This window comes from Ranitomeya imitator, chromosome 1 (genome assembly GCF_032444005.1).
Source record: "Ranitomeya imitator isolate aRanImi1 chromosome 1, aRanImi1.pri, whole genome shotgun sequence".
NCBI lineage: Eukaryota > Metazoa > Chordata > Amphibia > Anura > Dendrobatidae > Ranitomeya > Ranitomeya imitator.
Genome location: NC_091282.1, coordinates 121,803,348 through 121,830,171, shown reverse-complemented (window position 1 = coordinate 121,830,171; position 26,824 = coordinate 121,803,348). Strand labels below are relative to the sequence as shown.

The window sequence follows — 26,824 nt, the reverse complement described above, 5'->3', positions numbered from 1 at the left end:
CTAAGCGCGGCCCTGCGCTTAGTAACCCGATGTTTACCCTGGTTACAAGTGAACACATTGCTGGATCGGCGTCACACACGCCGATCCAGCGATGTCAGCGGGTGATCCAGCGACGAAAAAGTTCTGGACTTTTAGCTCCGACCAGCGATGTCACAGCGGGATCCTGATCGCTGCTGCGTGTCAAACACAACGATATCGCTATACAGGACGCTGCAACGTCACAGATCGCTGTTGTTATCGTTCAAAAGTTGCTGAGTGTGAAGGTACCTTTACACTAAACTAAATAGCTGGGTGTCGGCTGGCCAGGTGTAGGCTGTTGGAAGGAGTCAGTTTTTTTTTTTTTTTTTTCCTAAGATGTATTCTTAGTATCAGCCTCCAGGTGGCAGCACGTAACCCATGGTTCCTATGTCCCCCAATGAAGCATCTGAGAAAGCTATATACTGATTTAACATCCACAACATTACGGCCTCATTCAGACACCCATTTCTCACAGGGAGAACCTGTACCCACTGTAGTCTATGGGACACAAGGTTCCTTATGTTTTTTTATACAACAAGGACGGTTAAAAACAGACACCCCGACCATACACTGGTGAAAAAGGGCCGTGTTTTTACATGCAATAATAAAACACTTTTTTTTTTTCTTTTTTTTTTAAATACCATCCTCCATCCCCTGCCCCACCCCCCAAAAAAAAATACATAAATAAAATTCCTGGTTTAGAAGGCATGGCATGTCAAATGAAATGTTGCAATTAAAAACTACAATTTGTCTGGTAGAAAACAAGCCTTTATGTGACTGTTGATGAACAATTTATTTGCTTTTAGACACAAATGGCTTAAAAAGAATGGATTGAAAAAAAACCTAAAGCAAAAAAAGAAAAGGATAACATTCTCAATCAAGTGGCATGCAAATAAAATATAAATAGCTGCAGCCCTCCTTTACTCCGGTGATAGATAAGTGAAGGCCCCTGAGGTCAGACCGACCAATCAATTGCATATTCTAGTGGTATGTCATCACTCGCTTCGGTTTAAAGGCCTCTAAAAAGTTAAATCTGATCTAATCATTTCTCCAGTCATGTGTAGAGAGGAGTATTGTGTACACCAGCAATGCCATTTCCTAATACACGTCCATTCCTGTAATATTAAGCACAGACTGTTCTCTGTCCACACTGCACAATACCCGTATACAGAAGAAACAAGACAGCTTTTTTCTAAGCTACTCAATATACTACACGGATGTCATTTTGTGGTGCATTTGTACTGAGCTAAAGCCTGTACAGAACAGTAGTAATGACGTTTTAGTTTATCTAAAAGGCTCTCGTAGAAGCACATCCTTCCCATCTCTGATCCTTTATAGTGATGAGCGAGTGTGCTCAGATAAGGTGTTATCTGAGCATGCTCCTGTGCTAACCATGTGTCTTCTGGGTGCTTGAATAATGTGTTCCGAGTTCCCGCGGCTGCATGTCTCGCTGCTGTTTGACACCCACAAAACATGCAGGGACTGCCTAACAAACATGAAATCCCTGCATGTGTTGTGGCTGCCTAACAGCCACGGGAGCGGGGACTTGCATATATTTTCCGAGCACACCGAAGACACTCTGTTAGCACCCGAGGATGCGCAGATAACACCATATCACTAATCCTGTAACCTCTCTACAGACATTTTACCTGGGTGACAATCTATATATATAATTGTCTAAGGTCCACTTCCATCTGTCTGTCACAGAAATCCCGCGTCGCTGATCGGCCGGCTGGGCGCGACCAATCAGCGACAGGCACAGTCCCGCCGCGAATTGGCCCCTCCTTACTCCCCTCCAGTCAGCGCCCACATAGCGTTTTAGCAGTCCGTTAAACAGATTGCGTTACACCGCGGTGTAACGCAGTCCGATAACGCTACCATTAACCCTGTAAGTGTGACCAACTTTTTACTATTGATGCTGCCTATGCAGGGGCTGTGCTATATACTACGTGGGCTGTGCTATATACTACGTGGGCTGTGCTATATACTACGTGGGCTGTGCTATATACTACGTGGGCTGTGCTATATACTACGTGGGCTGTGCTATATACTACGTGGGCTGTGCTATATACTACGTGGGCTGTGCTATATACTACGTGGGCTGTGCTATATACTACGTGGGCTGTGCTATATACTACGTGGGCTGTTATATGCTACGTGGGCTGTGAGACTCTTTCGCCGGGGTCCTCAAAAACCTGGAGCTTGCCCTGGCTTCACTGATTGGTCGCGACCAATCAGCGACAGACGCAATCCAGCCACGAATTGGCGCGGGATTTGAACCACGCTTCGCTAATTGGTCGCGCCCAGCCGGCCGAATCCTGTGTAATCATTGCATTATTGCGTTAGAATCAGGCCACCATCTAGTATTATATATTTACTTTAACACTTTACTTGTTCTAGTAAGGCATTTCTGGCATCTTTGGCTGATTGCAGGAGGTCGCCATCCGTTATCTCACTCAGCGGTCTGCTAAGGAATCTTCTCCCATCATCATCATTAGATCGCGGGCTCCAGGTGAGCGATTCCATGGACACTAAATCAATCAAACCCTGGAAGGATTTTCCTTCTCCGATAGGAAGCTTTAAATGAAAAGAAATAAAAAGCAGAACAAAGATTTATGAGAGAGATTTCAATCAAAGTATTTCAAGGTATTTCAATCAATCATTCAGATCTCTGTCAAATGCTCCCCAGCATGGCATTGCCTAATATGACCCCGATTCATCATTTGTGTGGGGGTTTTTTTTTTTTTTAATCCTAAAGTCATTCTTTTGTCTTGTCTGTTTGCACTGGTGGATTTTGTGGCAAATTCATCAATATGGATATAAAATGTTTGATGAACAAGCACAAATTCAGAAATATACTTTGTCTCTTTTGTGCCTTTTTGGAGGAAAAAGTCACATAACCGTCTCAATAAGCCTGAAAATATTGCATGTTAGTCTTTAACTGGACAAGAAACAAAATGGTGAAGACAGATTTTGGACTCCATTAGGGAACTGGAGCTCAACTGCACAAAAATCTGGCAACATTTCAATAAGTTGCAAATGATGAAATAGGCCAAAACATCTGGATAACTAAAATAGTGACAAACTGAAGGAGAGAAAAAAAAACACACACAGCCAAAATCAAGTAAAGTGAACATAAAAAAGGCAAAAATGAAAAGAATAAATATTATAAAAGAAAACAATCACAATCAGAACCATTTTTACTTAACAAAAAAAAAAAAAGAAGAAAAATGCCAAAAAGTGATGTTGAATCGACCCCTATGTGGCCGGGGATATATTAGTAGGGATATTTGGTAACAGCCCATTCTGTCCCCATTATCAGTCGCATGTATCCCATATCACAGCTTCCATCATAGGGAATCCCTGACATAAACCAGGGTCAGACTTGTCGGTGTACAAGCGCCATCCACTACATCATGCATACTAATTAACCGGATAATGACGACGCCATCAGCACGTATGTCACTTTATAACATGGCGTTGATTTACACACGAACACTTTACCTGTAGTAACAAGGGCCTGGCTTTCAACTTCTCTTTGATGCTTTCAACAGAATATGTAAAGCTAAAAGAGTAACAAAGAAATTACACAAATTGTGTATCTCATATGTAACAAAGTAGTAGAACATAATTCACACTGGCAGGATCTATATTGCAGTCTATAATCTATGGTCACACCGTACTACAGACCCCAATAATGCCCAGTACCTGGCTCCAGTCTTGTCCATCTTATTTAAAAAGCACATTCGTGGTACTGAATGTTTATCTGCTTGTCTCCACACCGTCAGCGTCTGAGCCTTGGATGTAAAGAGACCATATGGTTATCATACAGGTATCCTCACACACTGCCATACATGTACAACACTGACGGGGATACTATAGTTTCATTTCATTGTACGGTGTGCATCTGATTTTAGTATGCATGTATTAATGAGGTATCCTCTAGTTCGGAGGTTATCAGACCTCTGGAGCCCTCACCGTGAGAATGGAGAGGTGATCAGTTATGCACACAGCCACTCTATCCATTCAGTGTCAAAGAAAAGCCGAGTGCTGGGCTGAGCTATCTCAGGTGATCTCAATAAGAATATATTGGGTGGTGGTGCGCATGATTGAACACTGCTCTATAGATCACCAGTTCTCGGGATCGGCGAGGGCCTCAGTGATCGGGAATTTATAACCTATACTATGAATAGGTGATAACTTAAACTTTTGAATATCCCTTTAAGTTCCCAGAAAATAATGTATCTGCACTACGGTTCCAAAGTTAAGGGTCACCCAGACAATTTTGTGTTTTCCATGAAAACTCATACTTATATTAATCAAATGAGTTGCCAAATGAATTGAAAATCTAGTCCAGACATTGACAAGGTTCGAAAAAAAGATTATTTGAAATAATAATTTTCTCCTTCAAACTTTGCTTTCATCAAAGAATGCTCCCTACGCAGCAATTACAGCATTGCAGACCTTTGGCATTCTAGCAGTTAACTTGCTGAGGTAATCTGGAGAAATGTCACCCCATGCTTCCAAAACCCTTCCCACAAGTTGTTTTGGCTTGATGGGCACTTTTTGCGCACCATACGGTCAAGCTGCTCCCACAACAGCTCAATGGGGTTGAGATCTGGTGACTGCACTGGCCACTCCATTACAGATAGAATACCAGCGGCCTGCTTCTTCCCTAAATAGTTCTTGCATAATTTGGAGGTGTGCTTTGGGTCATTGTCCTGTTGTAGGATGAAATTGGCTCCAATCAAGCACTGTCCACAGGGTATAGCAAGGCGTTGCAAAATGGAGTGATAGCCTTCCTTATTCAAAATCCCTTTTGCCTTGTACAAATCTCCCACTTTACCAGCACCAAAGCAACCTCAGACCATCTCATTACTTCCACCATGCTTGACAGATGGCGTCAGGCACTCTTCCAGCATCTTTTCAGTTGTTCTGCGTCTTATAAATGTTCTTCTGTGTGATCCAAACACCTCAAACTTGGATTCGTCTGTCCATGACACTTTTTTCCAATCGTCCTCTGTCCAATGTGTTTTTCTTTGCCACTCTGCCCTGAAGGCCAGCATCCCGGAGTCGCCTCTTCACTGTAGACCTTGACACTTGCGTTTTGCGCATACTATTTAATGAAGCTGCCAGTTGAGGACCTGTGAGGCGTCGATTTCTCAAACTACAGACTCTAATGTACTTGTCTTGTTGCTCAGTTGTGCAGCAGGGCCTCACACTTCTCTTTCTACTCTGGTTAGAGCCTGTTTGTGCTCTCCTCTGAAGGGAGTAGTACACACCGTTGTAGGGAAATGAAATCTTCAGTTTCTTGGCAATTTCTCACATGGAATAGCCTTCATTTCTAAGTACAAGAATAGACTGTCGAGTTTCAGATGAAAGTTCTTTTTTTCTGGCCATTTTGAAAGTTTAATGGAACCAACAGATGTCATGCTCTAGTTTCTCAACTAGCTCAAAGGAAGGTCAGGTTTACAGGTTCTCTAAATCAGCCAAACTGTTTTCAGCTGTGCTAACATACTTGCACAAGAGTTTTCGAGGGTATTCTAACCATCCATTAGCCTTCTTACACAGTTAGCAAACACAAAGTACCATAAGAACACTGGAGTGATGGTTGTTGGAAATAGGCCTCTATACACCTATGAAGATAATGATTACAAACCAGACGTTTGCAGCTAGAATAGTCATTTACCACATTAACAATGTGTAGAGTGTATTTCTGAATCATTTAATGTTAGCTTTATTGGAAAAAAAACTGCGCTTTTCTTTCAAAAATAAGAACATTTCTAAGTGACCCTAAACTTTGGAACGGTAGTGTACATTTCATTTGTGCAAACCTATCATGGTTTGATCAATAAAACCAAAACCAGAAATCTCTATTTAAGGCCAAAGGGATTTGAAATTTTGCAAAATGGATAATGCCCATGAATTTCTGACCAGTTTGTAGGATATATTCAGAAAATTAATCTTTGATTAATCCTGATGGTAAATATAGACAACTACTAGATATCCTTAGAGGCACAATTATGCTTCCATTAGGAAGCCCTGTACAGGTGGGGCGTCCATTGTTGTGAATTCTGTTGTCGAGCTCCCTCCTGTGGTCGTGAATGGTACTTCGGCGAGTTCTGTCTATGGGCTCCCTCTGGTGGCTATGAGTGAAGCTGCTGCTTCTGAGGTTCCTTACACAGGTGACGTGGTTTATCCTTTGGTTGGCTGCTCTATTTAACTCCTCTCAGATCGTTACTCCATGCCAGCTGTCAATGTTTTTTGCATTGCTTCAGTTCGCTCCTGGATCTCTCTGGTGACCTGCCTTCTCCTGCAGAAGCTAAGTTCCTGATAGTCTTTATTTGTTCACTGTTTTCTTGTCCTGCTGGTTATCATTATTTTGTCTTGCTAGCTGGAAGCTCTGGGATGCAGAGTGGCCCCTCCGCACCGTGAGTCGGTGCGGAGATCCTTTTTGCACACTCTGCGTGGTCTTTTGTAGGTTTTTGTGCTGATCGCAAAGTTACCTTTCCTATCCTCTGTCTATTTAGTAAGTCTGGCCTCCCTTTGCTGAAACTTGTTTCATTTCTGCGTTTGTGACTCATCTTTACGCACAGTCAATATATGTGGGGGGCTTCCTTTACCTTTGGGGAATTTCTCTGAGGCAAGGTAGGCTTTATTTTCTATCCCTAGGGCTAGATAGTTCTTAGGCTGTGACGAGGCGCCTAGGTCTGGTCAGGAGCGCTCCACGGCTATTTCTAGTGTGTGCGATACGATTAGGGCTTGCGGTCAGCAGAGCTCCCACATCCCAGAGCTCGTCCTGTATGAGGTTTAACTATCAGGTCATTCCGGGTGCTCCTAACCACCAGGTCATAACAGTCCATCTTGTCACTCTACTGGTCACCTTACCTCTAGTGTTACCTTACCCGTAAACACTATTTTGGTGGACAGCTATGTTTCCAAGCTCCATCATAAATGGCCGAGACAGCCCGTGTTCACAGCATAGTGACATGTAGAATAAGCAACTTATAAACCCTTAGGCCATGTTCACACATTCAGTATTTGGCAAGTATTTTACATCAGTATTTCTAAGCCAAAGCCAGGAGTGGTTGATAAATACAGAAGTGGTGATATGTTTCTATTATACTTTAACTGATTGATTGTTCAATTCCAACTGATCGAATTATCGGATCTCATTTCGTGGAAAAAAAAGATCGGACAGCACTCAAATGACATCTAAGTGCATTTTTCAAGGACTGACAAAATGAAGACAATGGAGTTTTTTCTATCTCATCTGAGAAACTCTGATCACATTCTTGATCACCATAATTGGACTGATTTTCTTGGATGATGGGGAAATAGACAGGATGAAATCCAGGCTGTCCTCATAAACACTAGATAATTCGCAGGTTCGGGCGGCTTTTATCCAATGTGTATGACCCGCTTAAGAAAATCCCTGCCAATCTCCCTGATGGCATCTAACCAAGATAGCCAAAATGTATAACTGCCAGAAAGCAGGATGATAATTAGAAGAGGTATTTCTCCAAATGAGAACATTTTACCCAATGTTATGTTAACCAAAGTAATCCGTTATACCTCCACACCAGCAGAGGCATCAAACACAGCGACTGCACCATCCAACACCCTTAGTGAGCGTTCCACTTCCACCGTGAAGTCCACATGTCCTGCGAACAGACAATATATAGTTCAGAAGATATTACATGAAGACAACCTGGTACACAATGCACCAGAAGTGAACGAGCGACAACCTGGAGTGTCAATTAAGTTGATCCTATGGCCATTCCAGTCAAAGGTCACAGCGGCCGACTGAATAGTGATCCCTCGTTCCCTTTCTTGTACCATAAAATCTGTCACTGTGTCCCCATCATCAACATCTGTTATAAAGAAATGAAATAATATAAAATGAAAAGAAGCCAATTTGTATGATAGATAGATACAGTGACATGTAAAGGTTTGGGCATCCCTGGTCAAAATAGGGATTTTTGTGTACTCACCGTAAAATCCTTTTCTCCGAGCCATTCATTGGGGGACACAGACCATGGGTGTATGCTGCTGCCACCAGGAGGCTGACACTAAGTAATACAAAGAAAAAGTTAGCTCCTCCCCTGCAGTATACACCCTCCTGCTGGCTCCCAGCTAACCAGTTCGGTGCAAAAGCAGTAGGAGATCAATAACGACATATAAGCGTAAAGTATGTCACATTATATATAAGAGTATAACATATCAAAAGATAAAAACAAAGCATAAGCTAATAACAGGGTGGGAGCTGTGTCCCCCAATGAATGGCTCGGAGAAAAGGATTTTACGGTGAGTACACAAAAATCCCTATTTCTCCTTCGCCTCATTGGGGGACACAGACCATGGGACGTCCCAAAGCAGTCCCTGGGTGGGGACAACATCACTTCAGGCCGTGAAGCCGCTACTTACAAGTGCGCCACCGCGGCCTGCAAAGTCCACCTGCCCAGACTCACATCTGTGGAAGTGAGTGAATTATAGTGCTTCAAAAATGCATGCGGCCTGGAGGAATTCGTAAGCCTGCGGTCGTGCTTGCCGACGTCTGGCGCCTAGAGCCCTCAGACAGGGAGATAGGCTGACATCTAGCGCGAAAGGACTCCTGGATGGAGAAAAGAATCCACCAGGCTAACGTGGCCGAAGAAAAACGGCTAAACCCTTCCTGCGACCGTCAGGAAGCCTACTTACCATCGAAAAACCCGAGTAAAGTGTCCAACCTTTGGAAGGACGTCGTCCTCGATACGTACCCACTCGGAGCACTCGCTTCTTCCAGATTATGGAGAACCCATTCCGCTTTGTGGACTAGAGCCGAAGGAGATGAGAGGACGATGCCCCTGCAACAGTGGAGAAATAATACCCCTTGGCAACGAGGGAAGGGGATGCCTAGAGGGTAACCTTGCCTTGAAGGTAATAAGGAAAGAAGATAAAGAACAGAGCGTCGAGATCTGAAGACTCATCAGGAGGACAAGAACGCAGAGAAAGAAGGGGAGAGACCCTCCCAGATAGAAAAGTCTATCCGGATCAAAAAAGGAGTTCACTGTAAGATGCCCAGGACCATTAAGGTCCCACGGATTTAAAGGTACACGGTAGGGAAGAACTACAGGTTGAGGCCTGCAAGAAAGACCATATTTCCAGCTTGAGACAATAAGCCGGAAAAATACTAGTACCGCAAGCGAGAAAAAAACCTGACATGGTCAGTGTGGGTCTCCCGGGATCACTGGGGCCCTACCCGCTTCCGAAAAGATTTCAGACGTAGTGGAAGAGGGGTTATGGAAATTGGTACCATGGAAGAATAGATCATGCACTGCAATGGTCTTGGATCGCGAGGCCAAACCATGAACTGGAGTACATTGGCGTTCAGCTTGGACGCCCTCCGAACTACCTCTGGAGTACTCCAGTGAAGGCAGGTCCGATGGAAGACTTCCGAGTGAAGTTCCCACTCATTTGAGGAAAAACCCGGACGGCTGAATATGTCTGCCGCCCAGTGTTCTACTCCAGGGTATGTACTGTTGAGATCACCGAAGATAGATCTCGGCCCATCAGAGAGTGCGCGGTACCTTAGCCATGGCGCTTGACTGTGGGTACTTGCTAGATGGCTAACTTGTGGCACAGCCGAGGCATTATCCAACTGAAGACCCGCCAGAAGGCAGAGGGCCTGCTGAAGGAATAGCCGTACCGTTCGGATCTACAGAGAGATGATCGGGAGAAGAAAACTGGCAATGGTATTTCCCAATAGCCATTGGGCCAGGAGAAGGCTCTGGATGAGGAAGGAGCTCAGAGACTACCCTTTGAGAGCCTGATTGACTTGCAGAAAACGAGCGCAGCGAAGGAAACTGCTTCCGTTGACGTCCTTTCCCTCAGAACCCTCCTAGCGAATTGAAAGAGCCGAGGGAATGAGAGATCGAGTGCGCAAGCTCCCTGTAGAAGGGCCACGACCTAGACCCGAGAGAGATAACCATCCTTCTTGGGCAGGATCATCCTCAAAGAGGATCTGCTGGGCTGAGAATGAGGGAAAAAACTTGTCTAAGTTTAGCTGCTAGCCCAATAGAGAGGTAATTGCAAGTGATATGGACGACTCAGCGTAGTACTAGGAGAGCGGCTACAAAGTCGACCAAAAAGGGCAGGACGACCATGCTTCTAAGGTGCAAGAAGCACATGACAACCGTCGAGACCCTTGCGACCACTCTGGTGTGGTAGCCAGGCAGAAGGGCCAGGTCATGAAAATGCTGTTCGCGAATGGAAAGGCGAAGAGATTATAGTAGAGAGGAGAAATAGGTATATGAGGGTAAGAATCCCGAATGTCGATGGATGCCAGAAAACAACCACGTTCTTCTGTTGAAGTAGAGGCTGAGCGGAGGAACTCCATCCGAAAAAAAAAAGGGCCCTGTCAAAGGTTGTTAGAAGTTTGGGGTCCAGGAATGGAGATACTTTTCATTCCCTCCATTTTGGAACCAAGATCCCTTAGATCTAGACTGTCCTGGCCAATGCTTCCACTGCTGGTTGAGTCTGAAGAAGAGATACGATCCCTTGCTAGTCTCCCGCTCAGAAGATTTGACAGGCCAGCTATACTGTGGAACGAAGTAGTTAAGGTCTGGGACCCGGAGACTTTCATTCTCTCCCTTTGGTCAAGCAACCCATGTGGCGGCTAAGGAAGGGTAGAGCGCTGAACCCGAAACCACAAGACGGAACGAACTAGATTTGCTATCCGACAGTCTGTGGAATCTTAATTGATGATACACCGGCCAGAATACTGGTAGGAATACCGCAAGAAATTCTGCTCGGCGAGTCTGCCAAGTGACAGAATGCGGGACTGTAACCAGCAGGTCTCTGTCATCGTCGTGCAGAGAAGGAAATAAGGAAAAAACCTCGATCCACCATCTTCTTAACAGGGACGTGGAGAGGAATCGTCCACTTTCTTGCATCTGATACAAAGGGGGGAAAACCTCCTTGTTGGGACGCCACAAATGTGTGCCTCAGTACATCCCCAGAATTGAGGTTTCCGAGTGGACAGGGCAGGTTGTGGCGATAGACCTGGATGCAGAAGAAGATACATGGAGGCGACACTCCGTGTGCTCGTCTGTTGAAGGTGTGGGGGGAAATCGGAGCCCTTTAAGGGACCCGTCGCCCATAAAATTCCGACCAGGTATGGTATCCTACTTAGAGGTCTTCAAGTGCATCACCCGTCAAATGTTGATGGAGATTTTTTAGAACCTGTACGTTTTTCTAGAATACTTGCGGCCCCTGCTAGCCGACGGCTCCCATTGTAGGGGAGGGAGCATGTGAGTGCTCCAGAGCTCAGTTAGGGTGACCAGCTTAGGATAGATGATGTGCCCTTAAGACCAGTAAATACTGGTCATGCGCCTTTAAGACTAGGGGTTACTGGCCATGTGAAAGATGACATACTGTTCATGTGCCTTTAAAAGCAGGGCATGCTGAAAACCAGGAGATAATGGTCATGTGCCCTTAAAACCAGGGTATGCTGGTCATTTGCGTTTAAGACCAGGGCGTACTGGTCCTGAGCCTTTAAGTCCAGGGCATAATGGTCACGGGCCTTAAAGACCAGGGCATACTGGTCGTGTACCTTTAAGACCAGGGCATACTGGTCATGTGCCTTTAAAAGCCAGGGCATACTGGACATGTGCCTTTAAGACCAGGGCATACTGGTCATGTGCCTTGAAAACCAGGACGTACTCGTCATGAGCCTTTAAGACCAGGGCATACTGGTTATTGCGTTTAAGACCAGGGGATACTGGTCCCGTGCCTTTAAGACCAGGGCATACTGGTCATGTGCCTTGAAAACCAGGACGTACTAGTCATGTGCCTTTAAGACCAGGGCATACTGGTTATAGCGTTTAAAACCAGGGGATACTGGCCACGTGCCTTTAAGACCAGGGCATACTGGTCATGTGCCTTTAAGACCAGGAAATACTGGTCACGTGCCTTTAAGACAAGGGCATACTGGTCATGTGCCTTTAAGACCAGGGTATACTGGACACGTGTCTATAAGACCAGGGCATGCTGGTCACGTGCCTTTAAGACCAGGAATACTGGTCATGAGAGGAATGTTGGAACAAGTGCCTTTAAGACCAGCAAAGCTGGTAATGTGCCTTTAAGAACAAGAATGCTGGTCATGCTCCTTTAAGACAAGGGATGCTGGTCATGTGCCTTTAAGACGAGGGCATGCTTGCCATGTGCCTTTAAGACCAGTGCCTACTGGCCCTGTGCCTTTAAGACCAGGGCATACTGGCCTGATTAAGTACTAAGGAAAAGGAGACCGGCTTCTGGCAGAGCAGAGAATGCTGGGGATGTGACCCTTTTAAAATAGGGGACCCTTAAGACCAGGGAATGCTGGTCCTGGGTTTAATAAAAAGGCATGGAAAACTGGGGATGCACCTATGGGCCCAGCGACTACCGAGGTAGAGTAGCAAATACCAGGGAATGAGTCATGAGACAGGAGGTTAAAACTTAACTCTCGTTGCTGGGAACTCACAGCTCTCTGTTTGCAAGCCTGCACACTGTACTATACATTCTGTAGTGTGCAGGAGCACCAGAGATTGCAGCCTTAAGTATATAAAAAACAGGGAAAGCTAGTCCCTTAATGCTGCCGGGATGCGTGCCGGGGGGGGGGGGGGGGGGATATTGGGGCGATTCACCTTACTCAGAATCTGAGTCCCCCGTCTGGAATAGCGCTGACTCCAGCGCTGAAAAACCGCCGGCCGCAGCCCCCTCCAGAAGAAATAGTGACCGCAATGGAGGAGGAGGAAGATGGCCGCCGAGATCTCGTCTGGAACGAGAAGCGCCTGAATAGGGGGGCGGAGCCGCTAGAAGGAAGCAAGCGGTGGGCGGGGCTTCCCGGGATGCGGCCTAAACAGGGCCGAAGCCGGGGACTAAATTTATGGCTTCGGCCGGCGCGCACCCGCAGACTGAGGGGAAAAGAGCCGCGAAGCTCTGTGGGGACCCTGTCGCTATGGAGCCCTCCTCTGACCTCCGGAAAAACCCAAATCTCACGGAGCACTTACCCCAATATGGAGGGGGTGGCAGATGCTGCAGGTAGGAGCTGTGCCCGGGTAGATAGGACAGTGCAGGGTTGGGGAGCCTCCATCCACCATCCCTGCAGAAGAGGGGTGGAGAGGAACCGTCTGCCTCCTTCCATCATCCGCTTTTTCAGTGGGGGCTGCTCGGACGCCACGCTGGAAGGTGCCTCTGTACAGCCGAGGGTAAAACCTGGTGGACAGGGCTGAATGTCCGGCAATAGGCCTGGCTGCAGAAGAGGATACTGAAGGTGAAACTCCAGTGCTCGTCTGATAAGGGAGGGGGGAGATCGGTGCCCTTGAAGGGGCCCGTCGCCCCTAAAATCAGCTCAGGCAGTGGCTTCCCACGTCGCAGGAGAGGATACGGAGAGGTAAAACTCCCGTGCTCGCCTGTTGATGGTTCGAGGAGATCGGAACATGAAAGAATCCGTCGCCCCATTCGACCGTAGTAAAAAGTAAAAAACGGTAAAAAGGAGTTCTTTGGGTCTGAATAGCAGACCCGTCCGTGTGCCTCCTACGGACACTAAGCAAGAACTGGTTAGCTGGGGGCCAGCAGGAGGGTGTATACTGCAGGGGAGGAGCCGAGAGCCGGCAGGAGGTGTATACTGCAGGGGAGGAGCCGAGAGCCGGCAGGAGGGTGTATACTGCAGAGGAGGAGCTGAGAGCCAGCAGGAGGGTGTATACTGCAGAGGAGGAGCTGAGAGCCAGCAGGAGGGTGTATACTGCAGGGGAGGAGCTGGGAGCCAGCAGGAGGGTGTATACTGCAGAGGAGGAGCTGGGAGCCAGCAGGAGGGTGTATACTGCAGGGGAGGAGCCGAGAGCCAGCAGGAGGTGTATACTGCAGGGGACGAGCTAACTTTTTCTTTGTATCACTTAGTGTCAGCCTCCTGGTGGCAGCAGCATACACCCATGGTCTGTGTCCCCCAATGAGGCGAAGGAGAAATTACTGTTATTGTGGTTAAGCAAGTTGAAGATGAAATGATCTCTAAGCAGTCTAAAGTTAAAGTCAAAATTCTGTGCCCTTTTCCCCTCCACACATACCTTTGATCATTGTGGCCAAAGAGTTCTATTTTAATCTCATTGGTCCTTAGGACTTGTTTCCAAAATGCATCAGTCTTTAGAAGTTCTTTTGCATAGTTCTGTCACTGAATTTTATGGCTAGGACGCAGAATAGGTTTTCTTCTGATGCCACTTCCATGAAGATCATATTTGTCCAGAATTCTCTGAACAGTAAAACAATGTACCACAACTCCACAGTCTGATAAATCTTTCTGACGCTTTTTTGCAGTCAAGCGGGGGTTCTGATTTCCCTCTCTAGCAATCTGAAATTTTACTTGGTCTTCCAGACCTTATCTTGACCTCCACTGTTCCTGTTAACTGCCATTTCTTACTTACATTTTGAACTAAAGAAAGGGCAACTTGAAAACACTTTGATATCTTCTTATGGCCTTCTTTTGCTTTGTGGGCCTCCACCATTTTCAGGTTGCTAGGCAGCTGCTTAGAAGAACCCATGGCTGCTGTTTTTTGGCACAAGGTTAAAGGAGGCTGGGTGTTTATAAAGCTTGGAAATTTGTGTCACCTGACCTAACGATGACAGTGAATGAGTCATAACCATAACAGGCTAATGAAGGTCTGAAACCTTGGTCAAAGTTATCTGATCACACAAATCTTCGAGGGTGCCCAAACTTTTCCATTGGCCCATTTTCATTATGCAGTTAAAAAAAAAAAAAAAAAACACATTTTTTTTCTGTCTAATATACAAAGGAAATTGGTCACTGTTAACTTTAGCCCTTTTAGAGATCATTTCATCTTGAACTTGCTTTACTGTTCACAATACTACTAATTAGGGGTGCCCAAGCTTTTACTTGCCACTGTAGAAAGAGACAGTCTTCAAGTAACTCAAGCCTGTATAGCAGACACATTTGTGTATTTCTGTTACCTCCGAGCGCTCGGATGTACCCGGAATAATACAACATTCTCTCTGTAGTTGTGGTTTTCCCGGCATCAATATGAGCCATGATTCCAATGTTTCTGATCCTTCAGTGAAAGCAAAAGGTAATTATTATTTATTATTATATTTATTCCATGGCGCTTTATATGTGAGGAGGGGTATACATAATAAAAAACAAATACAGTAATCCTAAACAATACAAGTCACTAGTGATGAGCTCAGGTGACTTCCGAGTATTTGTTAGTGCTAAGAGATTTAGTTTTCATTGCAGCAGCTGAATGATTTACAGCTACTAGCCAGGCTGAGTACATGTGGGGGTTGCCTGGTTGCCAGGGAATCCACACATGTAATCAAGCTGGCTAGTTGCTGTAAATCATTCAGCTGCTGCGATGAAAACTAAATCTCCGAGCAGTCATATATACTCGGAGGTCACCCGAGCGTGCTCAGGAAAACCCGAGCAACGAGTATACTCGCTCATCAATACAAGTCATGACTGGTACAGGTGGAGAGAGGACCACAAGGGATCACAATCTACAAGGGATGGGTGAGGATACAGTAGGTTAGGGTAGAAATGGTCATGCAGTGGTTTGGTAATATTAATATTCGAGCATATGAAGAAGACACCAACAAAAAGGTTTAATTTCACATTTTTTCTACAGTCCTTTGGAAAATGAGAGCAATGGCTGGATGTATTACTATGGGCAATTATCCATGACGTTCAAAGAGGGTACAGGCATGTCCCTGCTGCTTCAAAAATCTTTGTCTACCATTGTTCACAGTTATATAAGCAACCTTTTATGTATTCCATGCAGTTTGTGATTAGGCCCGCATAGTGTAAAGATGGTGGGAGGTCTTGAGACACCCAAGGCGAACGCTTAAAAGAAACCTGTCAGCAGATCCATGCTGTCGAAACTATGGGAGGCATGAATTGCAGCCAGGTATATCATGCTCTGGCGTTTAAGAGAAAATATATTATGAAGAGACAGGCATTGACTACAAGAATAGTTTGCTGCCACCCCTGGCCGGCTCTTCCCAGCACTGTATAAAGAGAGAGTCATCTCTAGCAGGGCTGGGAAGAGCCGGCCAGGGGCAGTGCCAGACTAGTCTCGTCTTCGATTCACAGACGGCTCTTAAAAGTATATTAGCGCTGTGAAGATGCTCATGCACCGCTGTGAGGACAAGGACACTCATGCACCGCTGCGAGGACACTCATGCACCGCTCCGAGGACACTCATGCACCGCTCCGAGGACACTCATGCACTTACACTTCTAGCTTAGTTACACTTTCAAGAAGAAAGCATGTACCGAATACCGGTAGTGTGCATTATTCATTACCTGGAAACAGGAGGGGTGATGATACTCCGCAGTGATTTGATATCCCCTGCAAAACAGCAGCAGAAGAAATGACAATGGGGCTAGCCGTTGGTGAGGTACATACAGTGAAAATATAGACTAATTTATAGCTGAGGAAAAACAAACAATTGTTAAAGGGAATCTGACATAAACAAATTGCATATTAATCTGATGCCATGCTGGTGACTTATTGCACCACTCCAGCATTTTTATTATAAATGCACCGCTGGAGTGGTGCTTTAAATGTAATTCCCCTGCCTCCTGTCTGATACTCACCTACCGCTGCCTTCATCCTTTTCCAGCGAAGCTCTCATCGGTCTGCTGGAAATAGTGACCAGCCAGCAGCTCCAGGAAGTCATTTTTTAATACATCTCTTTGAGAGCCTCGTTGCATTGAGCTCTTGTACCGGAACTTATGACTTCCAACCAGTCAAAAGTTACGGGCACAACATGGCGCCGCAGGACCAGTGAGGCTCTGAAAAACAGGGAAGACGCAGGAATACGACGGTATGACCAGAGGCAGGTGGCTTACATTTAAAGCGTCACTCCAAGACCAAAAAAAAAAAAAAAAACTACTGGAGTGGTGCTTTATCGATAATACTGTTGTCTCTAGCAAAGCTGCTCAATTAGTTTTTCTGGCAGAGTTATAAAATAAATATGTGCCCGTTTGTGTGAAAAAACATTATTCCGAGCGATCGCGGAGTTCCAGCATCTGCACCGAGGCATACATGTGATCATGCCCATATTCTTTTGATTCATTGCTTTGTGGTATGGTGACATCAGAGCAGTCACCTCTGAAATATTGCACATGCTCTTTTAGGGTCCGGACTCCGAATGCCTCTTTCATGCGCTGTGAGCCGAGGGGCACACTACTATGTATGATCTATACCGCGCCTCAGTCCAGATCTCGATCATGCACGGTAAGCTTGGCGATGCTGAGACGTATACACCCAGACTCACTGTAAATGAAAGAGGCGCTCCGAACCCGGAAATGACTGCTCTGGTATCAACACACCAATGGAAAGAGAATGGGTCTGATTACAAGGATGACTTGGCCCTGCGCTCGTCCAAACACTTGTACTATAGAAAGCGATAAGAAAGTATTGCAGTATATAGTAAAAATTATGGAGCCCAGAAACAGGCAGACTTTCAACATAGCACGGTCATGGCAGACAAAGGGGGTCTTCAGCAGACCCTGGCATCCATCGAACACTCTACTATCCCATCATGGCGAGGGGGCTATGGCTGCATTGAATGATGAGCTTCAGAGATTTCAGAGGCATTTTAACAATTAACCATAGACAGTGAAGCTCAGCTCCGTCTGCAGCTGTTAGTGGCAGATGATGACTCAATAACAAAGTAATCATGTGCCGGGAATAGAGCGGGCTCAGCCTGCTCCTAAAGTGCGCCATACATGTACAGTGGATTTCGGGAAGGGGCTATTCTTCTCTGAAAGAATTATATATTTACAAGGAAATGTTGCCCAATGCACAACTCTACCTGCCGGCATGCTGTAGCTCCTAGAGGATCCATAATGATATCCTGGCCTGCCGCACAGTGAACGTTGTCTTCTACAGCAATGAACACACTACAAGAGAAAACAATCACATGTCAGTTATGTGATGGGACCATTCATTCTGTCTCACGCTTAATTAATAGCTTCTGCTGTCGTGTTACTTATATCACTCGGCAGTAGAAACCGTGATGCCAGCACTACGCCAAGTGAGCGGTTGTCCGGTGGGCCAGTCCGAGCCTAGTCGTAGTACTGGACAACCCCTTTAATTTGCATTTTATTGCATGAAAAATATTTGATACAATAGAAAAACAGAATATTTGGTACAGAGACCTTTGTTTACAATTACAGAGGTTGGACGTTTCTTCCTGTAGTTCTTGACCCAGTTTGCACACACCGCAGCAGGGATTTTGGCCCACTCCTCCATACAGTTCTTCTCCAGATCTTTCAGGTTTCGGTGCTGTCGCTGGGCAACATTGAGTTTTACCTCCCTCCAAAGATTTTCTATTGGGTTCAGGTCTGGAGACTGGCTAGGCAATTCCAGAACCTTGAAATGCTTCTTATGGAGCCATTGCTTAGTAGCCCTGGCTTTGTGTTTTGGGTCATTGTCATTCTGGAAGGCCCAGCCACGATCTATCTTCAATGCTCTTAGTGAGGGAAGGAGGTTGTTGGCCAAAATCTCACAATACATGACCTCATCCATCTTCCTTTCAATGCAGTGCAGTTGTCCTGTCCCCTTTGCAGAATAGCATCCCCATTATATGATGCTTCCCCCATCATGCTTCACGGTTGGGATGGTGTTCTTGGGGTTGTACTCATCCTTCTTCCTACTAACACAGAGAGTGGAGTTGATGCCAAAAAGTTCTATTTTGGTCTCTTCTGACCACATGACCTTCTCCCATGCCTCCTCTTGATTATCGAGATGGTCATTGGCGAACTTTAAACGGGCCTGGACATGTTCTGGCGTGACCAGGGGGAGCTTGTGTGCCCTGCAGGATTTTAATCCATGTCGGCGTATGTTACTAAAGGTAATGTTTGAGACTGTGGTCCCAGCTCTCTTCAGGCCATTGACCAGGTTCTCTCGTGTAATTCTGTGCTGATTCCTGGCCTTTCTCAGAATCATCCTTATCCCACGAGGCGAAATCTTGCATGGAGCCCCAGATTGAGGAAGATTGACAGTCACCTTGTGTTTCTTCCATTTTCTAATAAGTGCACCAACAGTTGTTGCCTTCTCACAAAGCTGCTTGCCTATTGTCCTGTAGCCCATCCCAGCCTTGTGCAAGTCTACAATTTTGTCCCTGGTGTCCTTAGACAGATCTTTGGTCTTGGCCATGGTGGAGAGGTCGGAGTGTGATTGAGTGTGTGGACAAATGTCTTTTATACAGGTAATGAGTTTAAAACGGTGCAATTAATACAGGTAATGAGTGCAGAGTAGGAGATCTTCTTAAAGAAAAACTAACAGGTCTGTGAGAGCCAGAATTCCTGCTGGTTGGTAGGTGATCAAATACTTATTTCATGCAATAAAATGCAAATTAATAATGCAAAAATCATACAATGTGAGTTTCTGGATTTTTTCTAGATTCTGTCTTTCACAATTGAAGTGTACCTACAAAAAAAATTACAGATCTCTCAATTCTGTGTAGGTGGGAAAACTTGCAAAATCGATAGTGTATCAAATACAGAGTAGGGATAATAAGTATCAAGCCTTTACCTTTGTGTACACATCAGATGTTCTCAGCACAGACTTGTACACCGCTAACATCCTCACTGGCTGCTTTGTATTCTACAGACACCGCACAGAGACCTATAGAAAGAGACTTTAATGTTTCATAGAATTTAGCATCCGCTTACAGATGACCTCCAGCCAAAAGTGACAAACCAAGTGATCTTATATGGTTAAAATGGCAAAGTGTCAGGAAAAAAAAAAAACAAGAAACTTTGCAAGTTACATGATAAAAACCCTCTCCATTCTCAGGAATCAATTTTTAATATTCTTGTTTACTGCTCGCTGTCAAGGTTACCGGCCACCTCTGCAATTTATCGTGGGTCGCTGGTCTCCTAGGAAAGGACTATGGGCTTAGCTTAAATACTGATTTTAGGGTAAAAATATCAAATACTGATGGTAACATCCAAGCAAAAAAACAGGTGTGAACAGGTGCAGGCTAAGAGTAGCCACCTCCATATAGAACTAACCAATAAAATTGCACTGTGCAGCGTTATAACATACAAACATGAAATATGACATTGGAATTGCATTACTGCTCTAGAAAAAAGGATAAAACAAAGATACTTGGTGCATATATAGGTCAATTCATGTGTGCCCAGCAGCCACGACAAGGCGATCCTCTTTGCTGGGAACCTAACCTAACATGATACCTCTCCTGGGCTGCTAGCCTATAATTATATCGGTAGGTAGGATTCTCCTGTGATTAAAACCGCCAGAGGCTGAGGGGTGCAGTGCATGGTCAGAGAGCCTGTGTATAAATATCAAAGACTGACGGTCACTTCCAAGCAAAAAACTGGGATGAACAGGTGCATACTAAGAGTAGCCATCTCTATATCTCTATGCGCCAGGTATCTTTGCTATTTTCTAGAGCAGTAATGCAATTCTAATTTCAGATATTTCATGTTTGCATGTTATAGCACTAGTAGTTATTGATTGTAGGGTGACAAACTCTTTAAAAAATACATTTAACATTAAGCTCACCTTAAAGGGAACCTGTCACCCCCAAAATCGAAGGTGAGCAAAGCCCACCAGCATCAGGGTTTAATCTACAGCATTCTGTAATGCTGTAGATAAGCCCCCGATGCATCCTAAAAGATGAGAAAAAGAGGTTATATTATACTCACCCAGGAGCAGTCCCGGTACAATGGGCTTCATGGTCCGGTCCAGGGCCTCCCATCTTCTTACGATGATGCCCTCTTCTTGTCTTCATGCTGCGGCTCCGGCGCAGGCGTACTTTGTCTGTCCTGTTGAGGGCAGAGCAAAGTACTGCAGTGCGCAGGCACTGGGAAAGGTCAGAGAGGCCCTCAACAGGGCAGATAAAGTACGCCTGCGCCGGAGCCACAGCATGAAGATAAGAAGAGGACGTCATCCTATGAAGATGGGAGGCCCCAGACCGGACCACGACGCCCATTGGACCAGACCGCAGTGGGACCGCCCCTGGGTGAGTATAATCTAACCTCTTTTTCTCATCTTTCAGGTAACATCGGGGGCTTATCTACAAGATTCCAGAATGCTGTAGATAAGCCCCTGATGCTGGTGGGCTTAGCTCATCTTCGATTTTGGGGGTGACAGGTTCCCTTTAAGGACGTCATTTTCTGATGACCCATTCCTTTTAATAGCGCCACCCTCCTATTCAGTTCCAGTTGGGGAGTGGGTACAAATCTCTTCTTTTTCTGGAGGATCTATCCCATCTACAGAGCATGGACAGTCCTCTGATCTGACTGGGCATAGTGCAATGCTGAATCTTCCCTGCGATTACACTGCAGAGAGTCTGAACACTTAGTGCCAGCCCCACCCTCATAAATATTACATCTGATCCCTGGTGGTCCCCAAGAGGCAGACCCTTTGGAGTCAGTGTGGTCACATGAGCTTCCCATCAGGTATGGAGCACCCGTTACTGACATTTCCTACAGCTGTCAGCCCATCCTGATGTGATGTTACATGCCACGTTCCTCCATGCGATAATGGAAGGCCAATGCCCTGCCTGACAGATGGCAAGGGAGCGAAAAGCGGATCTTATATAGTCCGGACTGATATATGTGAACAGAACCCGGAGAGAAAGGCTAAGTGCACACATTGTAGAAATGCCGCGGAGATTCTGCAACTCCTGCCGCGGGTAAATCGCATGCAGAATTGGCATGCGTTTTCCCGCTAAACACTAGCGTTTTACAAGCATAAATAGCTTGCAGAATGCAAAAACTGATTGACAGGTTGGTCACACTTGTCAAACATAGTCTTTGACAAGTGTGACCAACTTTTTACTATTGATGCTGATATGCAGCATCAATAGTAAAAGATCTAATGTTAAAAATAATTTAAAAAATAATAAATCATGTTATTCTCACCTTCCGGCGGCCCCCGCAGCCTTCCCGCTCCTCGCGATGCTCCGGTCCCAGTGATGCTTTGCGGCAATGACCTCAGGTGACGTAGCATCACGCGAGACCGCACGTCATCACAGGTAATTTTCGCAAAGCATCACTGGGAACGGGAGCATCGCGAGGAGCGGGAAGGATGCCGGGGACGCCGGAAGGTGAGAATAACATGATTTTTTTATTTTAATTCTTTTTTTTAACAATTGTATGGTGCCCAGGGCCTGGAGGAGTCTCCTCTCCTCCACCCTGGGTGCCAACCACACATAATCCGCTTACTTCTCGCATGGTGGGCATAGCCCCATGCGGAAAGTTAGCAGATCAATGCAATCCTATGTGTGCGGAATCCCCGTGATTCTGCACAAAGAATGAACATGCTGCAGTTTTTTACAGAATGCGATTCCGCCACAGAAAAAAACGCAACATGTGCACAAAAAATGTGGAATGCATTCTAATAGGATGCTTAATGTGAGCGTATTTTTTGTGTTTTATAGCGAGAAAAACGCAAATAAACCTGAATGTGTGCACACAGCCTGAGGGTTGTTGCCTTTAGTTAATGATCCTATCCAATGGTGGCACCATTGTGGAGTCTGATTGCCATTCTATGATAAATATGCCAGCTTTTCATAGGTTTGGGGTCTAACTGCTAGGACCCCCACAAAGAAACCCAATGCCCCATCAATGGGCCAACTGGGTGGGGAGGACTTGTATGGAGATCCTGCACCTTGTCCTTCCATACAGTGATTCTGGTTGGTGGGACACGGTAAGATCCCAGACAACATGCCGGCCATGGTGCAGGAGGCGAGCACCATAGATCGCCATTATCGATATAGACCTGAACACTGTATTTAGAATGGTTGGCCACCACATGCACCATCCCCTTTTTAAATGAAGTACCCCCCCCCCCCCCCCCCTTGTAAATGAAAAGCAGCAGATTCTCCGTCCCATCTTGTGATGTCAGTGTCAGGTCACCGGGGGATGTGCGGCACTGTTGTGCCAGGTAAGCACTGCAGCCAATCAGAGGCCGCTGCCGCGCATCCCTCAGACAAGTAGTGAGAGTGCAGCAGCACAACAGGGGCCAGTGATTGGCTGCAGTGGTTACATGATAGTGAAGGATGGGAGTTTCCAGCACGTCCTTCTAGCTTGAATAAAATTTATTTTTTATTTGAACATTTAAAAAAAAAAACTATTTTTAAAACTGAGAGAGAGACTCTGCCTGACGCATTTTTGGCGCACCACGATGCCCTTAGTCACAGATCGTACGACTAAGGGCGCCAGAAAGGCGTCAGGCAGAGTCTCAATTTCAAAAATTGTTTGTTTTTTTTTTAAATGTTCAAATAAAAAAGAAATTTTATTTAAACTGGAAGGACGTGCTGGAGACTCCCCTGCTTCTTCCTCACTTCGGCTGAAATCACCAGCAGGCACGGCACCCACCAGCTATAGATATGTCTCAGCGTGTCAAGCTCAAACTTCTCCCTCTCCCCCCTTCTCCCACAGACACTTAGGCCGGCGTCACACACAGCGTATGAAAATACGGTCCGTATATTACGGCCGTAATACGCTGAAAAGTCCCGAAAATAGTGGACCGTAGGTCCTCCGTAGGCAGGGTGTGTCAGCGTTTTTTGCGCATGGCATCCTCCGTATGTAATCCGTATGGCATCCGTACTGCGTGGTTTTCTCGCAGGCTTGCAAAACTGACAGCCGGCTCAGAGAAAGTGCTGGGCGCCGTAGTCAAATCCCAAGGTGTACAGCGACGCCGCGGCTGTGCCGCCGCTGTCGCTAGTACCCTTGACTTGCCTGGCTGTTGTGAACTGTGATCCCTTCTGACGACCGCTGAGGTGCCGCTGACCGCTGCTGGCACTTCCGCATCAGTGAAGCGCCAGCAGCGGTGACGTCACTCTCTCTTCACACAGACACAGCAGGGCAGGCGAAGCATAGGCTGCTGCTTTGCGGTGTTGGACGGTGGTAAGTGTGCTCCAGCTCCAGACCGCGGGGACCGGCTGGGTAATGGAGCTGAAGACACCTACCGTCCGAACCTAGATTAGAATCTGATAACATTTGATATTTAAGGAGGCTGGTTGGGTTGGGGGGTTGGTCGGCTATATGGAGCCTGCAGCCAGGATAGGGAGGGAGCAGGGGCAATGGTCGGTAGTAAATTGTGTGTGTGTATATAGAGGTGAGAGGTGCTGTGTGTGTGTTGTGCGTGTGTGTGTTGTGCGTGTGTGTATATAAGTGAGAGGTGCTGTGTGTGTGTTGTGCGTGTGTGTGTTTTGCGTGTGTGTATATAAGTGAGAGGTGCTGTGTGTGTGTTGTGCGTGTGTGTATATAAGTGAGAGGTGCTGTGTGTGTGTTGTGCGTGTGTGTATATAAGTGAGAGGTGCTGTGTGTGTGTTGTGCGTGTGTGTATATAAGTGAGAGGTGCTGTGTGTGTGTTGTGCGTGTGTGTATATAAGTGAGAGGTGCTGTGTGTGTGTTGTGTGTGTGTGTATATAAGTGAGAGGTGCTGTGTGTGTGTTGTGTGTGTGTGTATATAGGTGAGAGGTGCTCTGTGAGTTTTGTGTGTGCGTGCATGCGTAGCAGAGATGTAAATGGTTTTGTGTGTGCGTATGGGGAGGAGAGGTGAGGGTAATGATGGGGAGAGGGCAATAATTGGGATGGAGGGGGAGGAGGAGATGATGGATGTGGTGGAATCGGCAATGATGGAGGTGGAATGGGCAATGATGGGGTTAGGGGGAGGAAATGATGGAGGTGGTGGAATGGGCAATGATGGGGAGAGGCAATGATGGAGGGGGAAATTGGAATGGGCAAAGATGGTGGTGGGGGAGAAGGAAATCATGGAGGTGGTGGAAAGGGCAATAATGAGGGGGGGAAGAAATGATGGAGGTGGTAGAATGGACAAGGATGGTGGTGGTGGAAAGCACACTGATGATATTGGAGGGGGGGAAAATGATGGAGGTGGTCGAATGGGCAAGTATGGTGATGTGGTGATGGCGGCGGAAAGGACAATGATGATGGTGGTGGAAAGGGCCAAGATGGGGATGGTGGGGGAAGAGAAAATGATGGGGATGGTGGGGGAAGAGAAAATGATGGGTATGGTGGAATAGGCAAAGGAGGAAATGATGGGGGTGGTGGAATGAGAGGGGAAGGAATGGGAGGTTGTGGAATGAGAAGGAAGGGGAATAGTGTGATGAAATAGTATGGGGGGAGAAAAATGAGTGGGCACAGAATAGAAACTGAGCAGTGGGCGCATAGCATGGGGGGACAGTGTAAGGGCACAGCCAGGAGGGGACAGTATACCAAGGAGGGGGAGTGTGATGAGAGAGTACAGTATAAATACTGGGCCCTATAGGGGGACACAGTATGAGAGGACAGTGTGAAGAGGGGGCCGGTATGGAAAGGAGAGGTCAGTGTGAAGAGCATGTACCATAAGAGGGACAGTGTGGGGGTCATATTTTGTGCAGACAATATAGTGAGGGGCAATGTTTTATACAGGAGCATTATAATGACACTTGTATCTTTAAGGGCGTCTTGTGGAGACTTTCTGCAAAAGAGCGGAGAAGATGGAAGTCTGCAGAGACGGCTGTGGATGAGAAAACTCATCATGGGGTCTGGACAAGATGAAGAAAGGAAGGAGAATGACTCCAGAGACGACGTCATCTATAAGGTACTTGGATGTAAATGTTATTTGTGATACTAATTCTCATGTTTTTATTTATGTTAGGAGCATTAAAGGGAATGTCCAGGTTTGTGATGAGTCTGCAGTCATTCTTTGTGACTACAGACTTCTGACTTCTCACAGTGCGCACTGCACGCTGTCAGGATTCTCTCATGTTGGGGATTTACATACATGCGGTCACATGCTGACTAGACATGTGTGGCCCCACTCTATGAAAATGAACTGAGCGAGGCCGGGCACGTCTAGTCGGAATGTGATCAGAAGTATACAAATCACATACTTGTGCTGACATGACTGTCCACCGGCAAGGGAGAATCCTAAAAGTGTGCAGTGCATTTGTTGTGAGAATTCAGTAGCTGCGATGTCAGGATTCAGCTCTGCAGGTTCCAGTATTCGTCAGATGGACACTTCACTCACATGCGACTTTCACACTTATGGTCTGGTGACATCGAGCTCCTCTTCCTGCTTCTGTTTTTCACTGAACATTGGGAGCATTAGGGAGAGGAGCTCGTCGGTACATGACTGAGTGTGCAAATCGCATATGTCCTGGGGGTGGGGAGGGGGGGCGCCAAAATGAATTCTTGCCCCGGGTGCCAGAAAACCTAGATACGCCTCTGGTCCCAGCACTAATAGTGCTGGGCGGCACCAGTGTGGGAAGTTTCCATTATTTCTATTTTATAGGGGACAACTTCAATTATGATGGAGATGTCCAGGTAGTGAGAAGCCCCCTTGAAGCACAACTCTACTTTGAATAAGATTTCCCATAAGCCTCTCCTGCGCTGCCCCTCTGCCCCAATACGAATGCCATAGAGCTGCATCACTGACGACCTACAGGAACACACGACTCACCTGCAGAAGAGCATACCCCACGTGACAACTCTGAAGCTTCAAGCTGACGTCAGGACCCAGAGATTACGTAATGACGTCATTGTACTCATGGCACATGTGACCTTCTTCCCAGAATTCCAGGTGTGGGCGCTACCAATACCCTCGTACCACTTATAGAATGACCTTTCTTATATATCCTGTGTGTTTTCTAGTGCTCTCTCTGCTCGGACTGTGTCCTCCGTGAAGCTGTCAGCTGCAGGTAGACTATCGCCAAGATTCGAGTGAGAAAATGCAACCCTGCTGCTGGTGAGAATGGTCTTACCCGGAAATGACGCAATGCCTGGTCTG

General features: G+C 46.3%; 1 protein-coding gene across 4 annotated transcripts in view; it reads right to left on the bottom strand.

Annotated features, from left to right (window-relative positions):
• GFM2 (GTP dependent ribosome recycling factor mitochondrial 2) overlaps window positions 1-26,622 on the bottom strand; it is an 85,837-nt gene extending 59,215 nt beyond the window's left edge. Inside the window, exons 1-10 of one of the 4 annotated variants that reach the window (XR_011318277.1) lie at window positions 26,498-26,622; window positions 19,589-19,681; window positions 17,865-17,952; window positions 16,348-16,393; window positions 15,001-15,098; window positions 7,767-7,892; window positions 7,594-7,682; window positions 3,727-3,815; window positions 3,523-3,583; window positions 2,410-2,595 (exon numbers count right to left, since the gene is read on the bottom strand). Coding sequence is in view for 3 of the 4 variants with exons in the window: in XM_069750410.1 (XP_069606511.1) it covers window positions 2,410-2,595; window positions 3,523-3,583; window positions 3,727-3,815; window positions 7,594-7,682; window positions 7,767-7,892; window positions 15,001-15,098; window positions 16,348-16,393; window positions 17,865-17,952; window positions 19,589-19,639 (834 nt within the window). In the remaining variant the exon portion in view is untranslated. Of the gene's footprint in view, window positions 1-2,409; window positions 2,596-3,522; window positions 3,584-3,726; window positions 3,816-7,593; window positions 7,683-7,766; window positions 7,893-15,000; window positions 15,099-16,347; window positions 16,394-17,864; window positions 17,953-19,588; window positions 19,697-26,497 lie in introns of those variants that run through there. The other 3 variants (XM_069750410.1, XM_069750397.1, XM_069750401.1) reach the window with 3 other exon arrangements.
• Window positions 26,623-26,824: the final 202 nt, after the last annotated feature.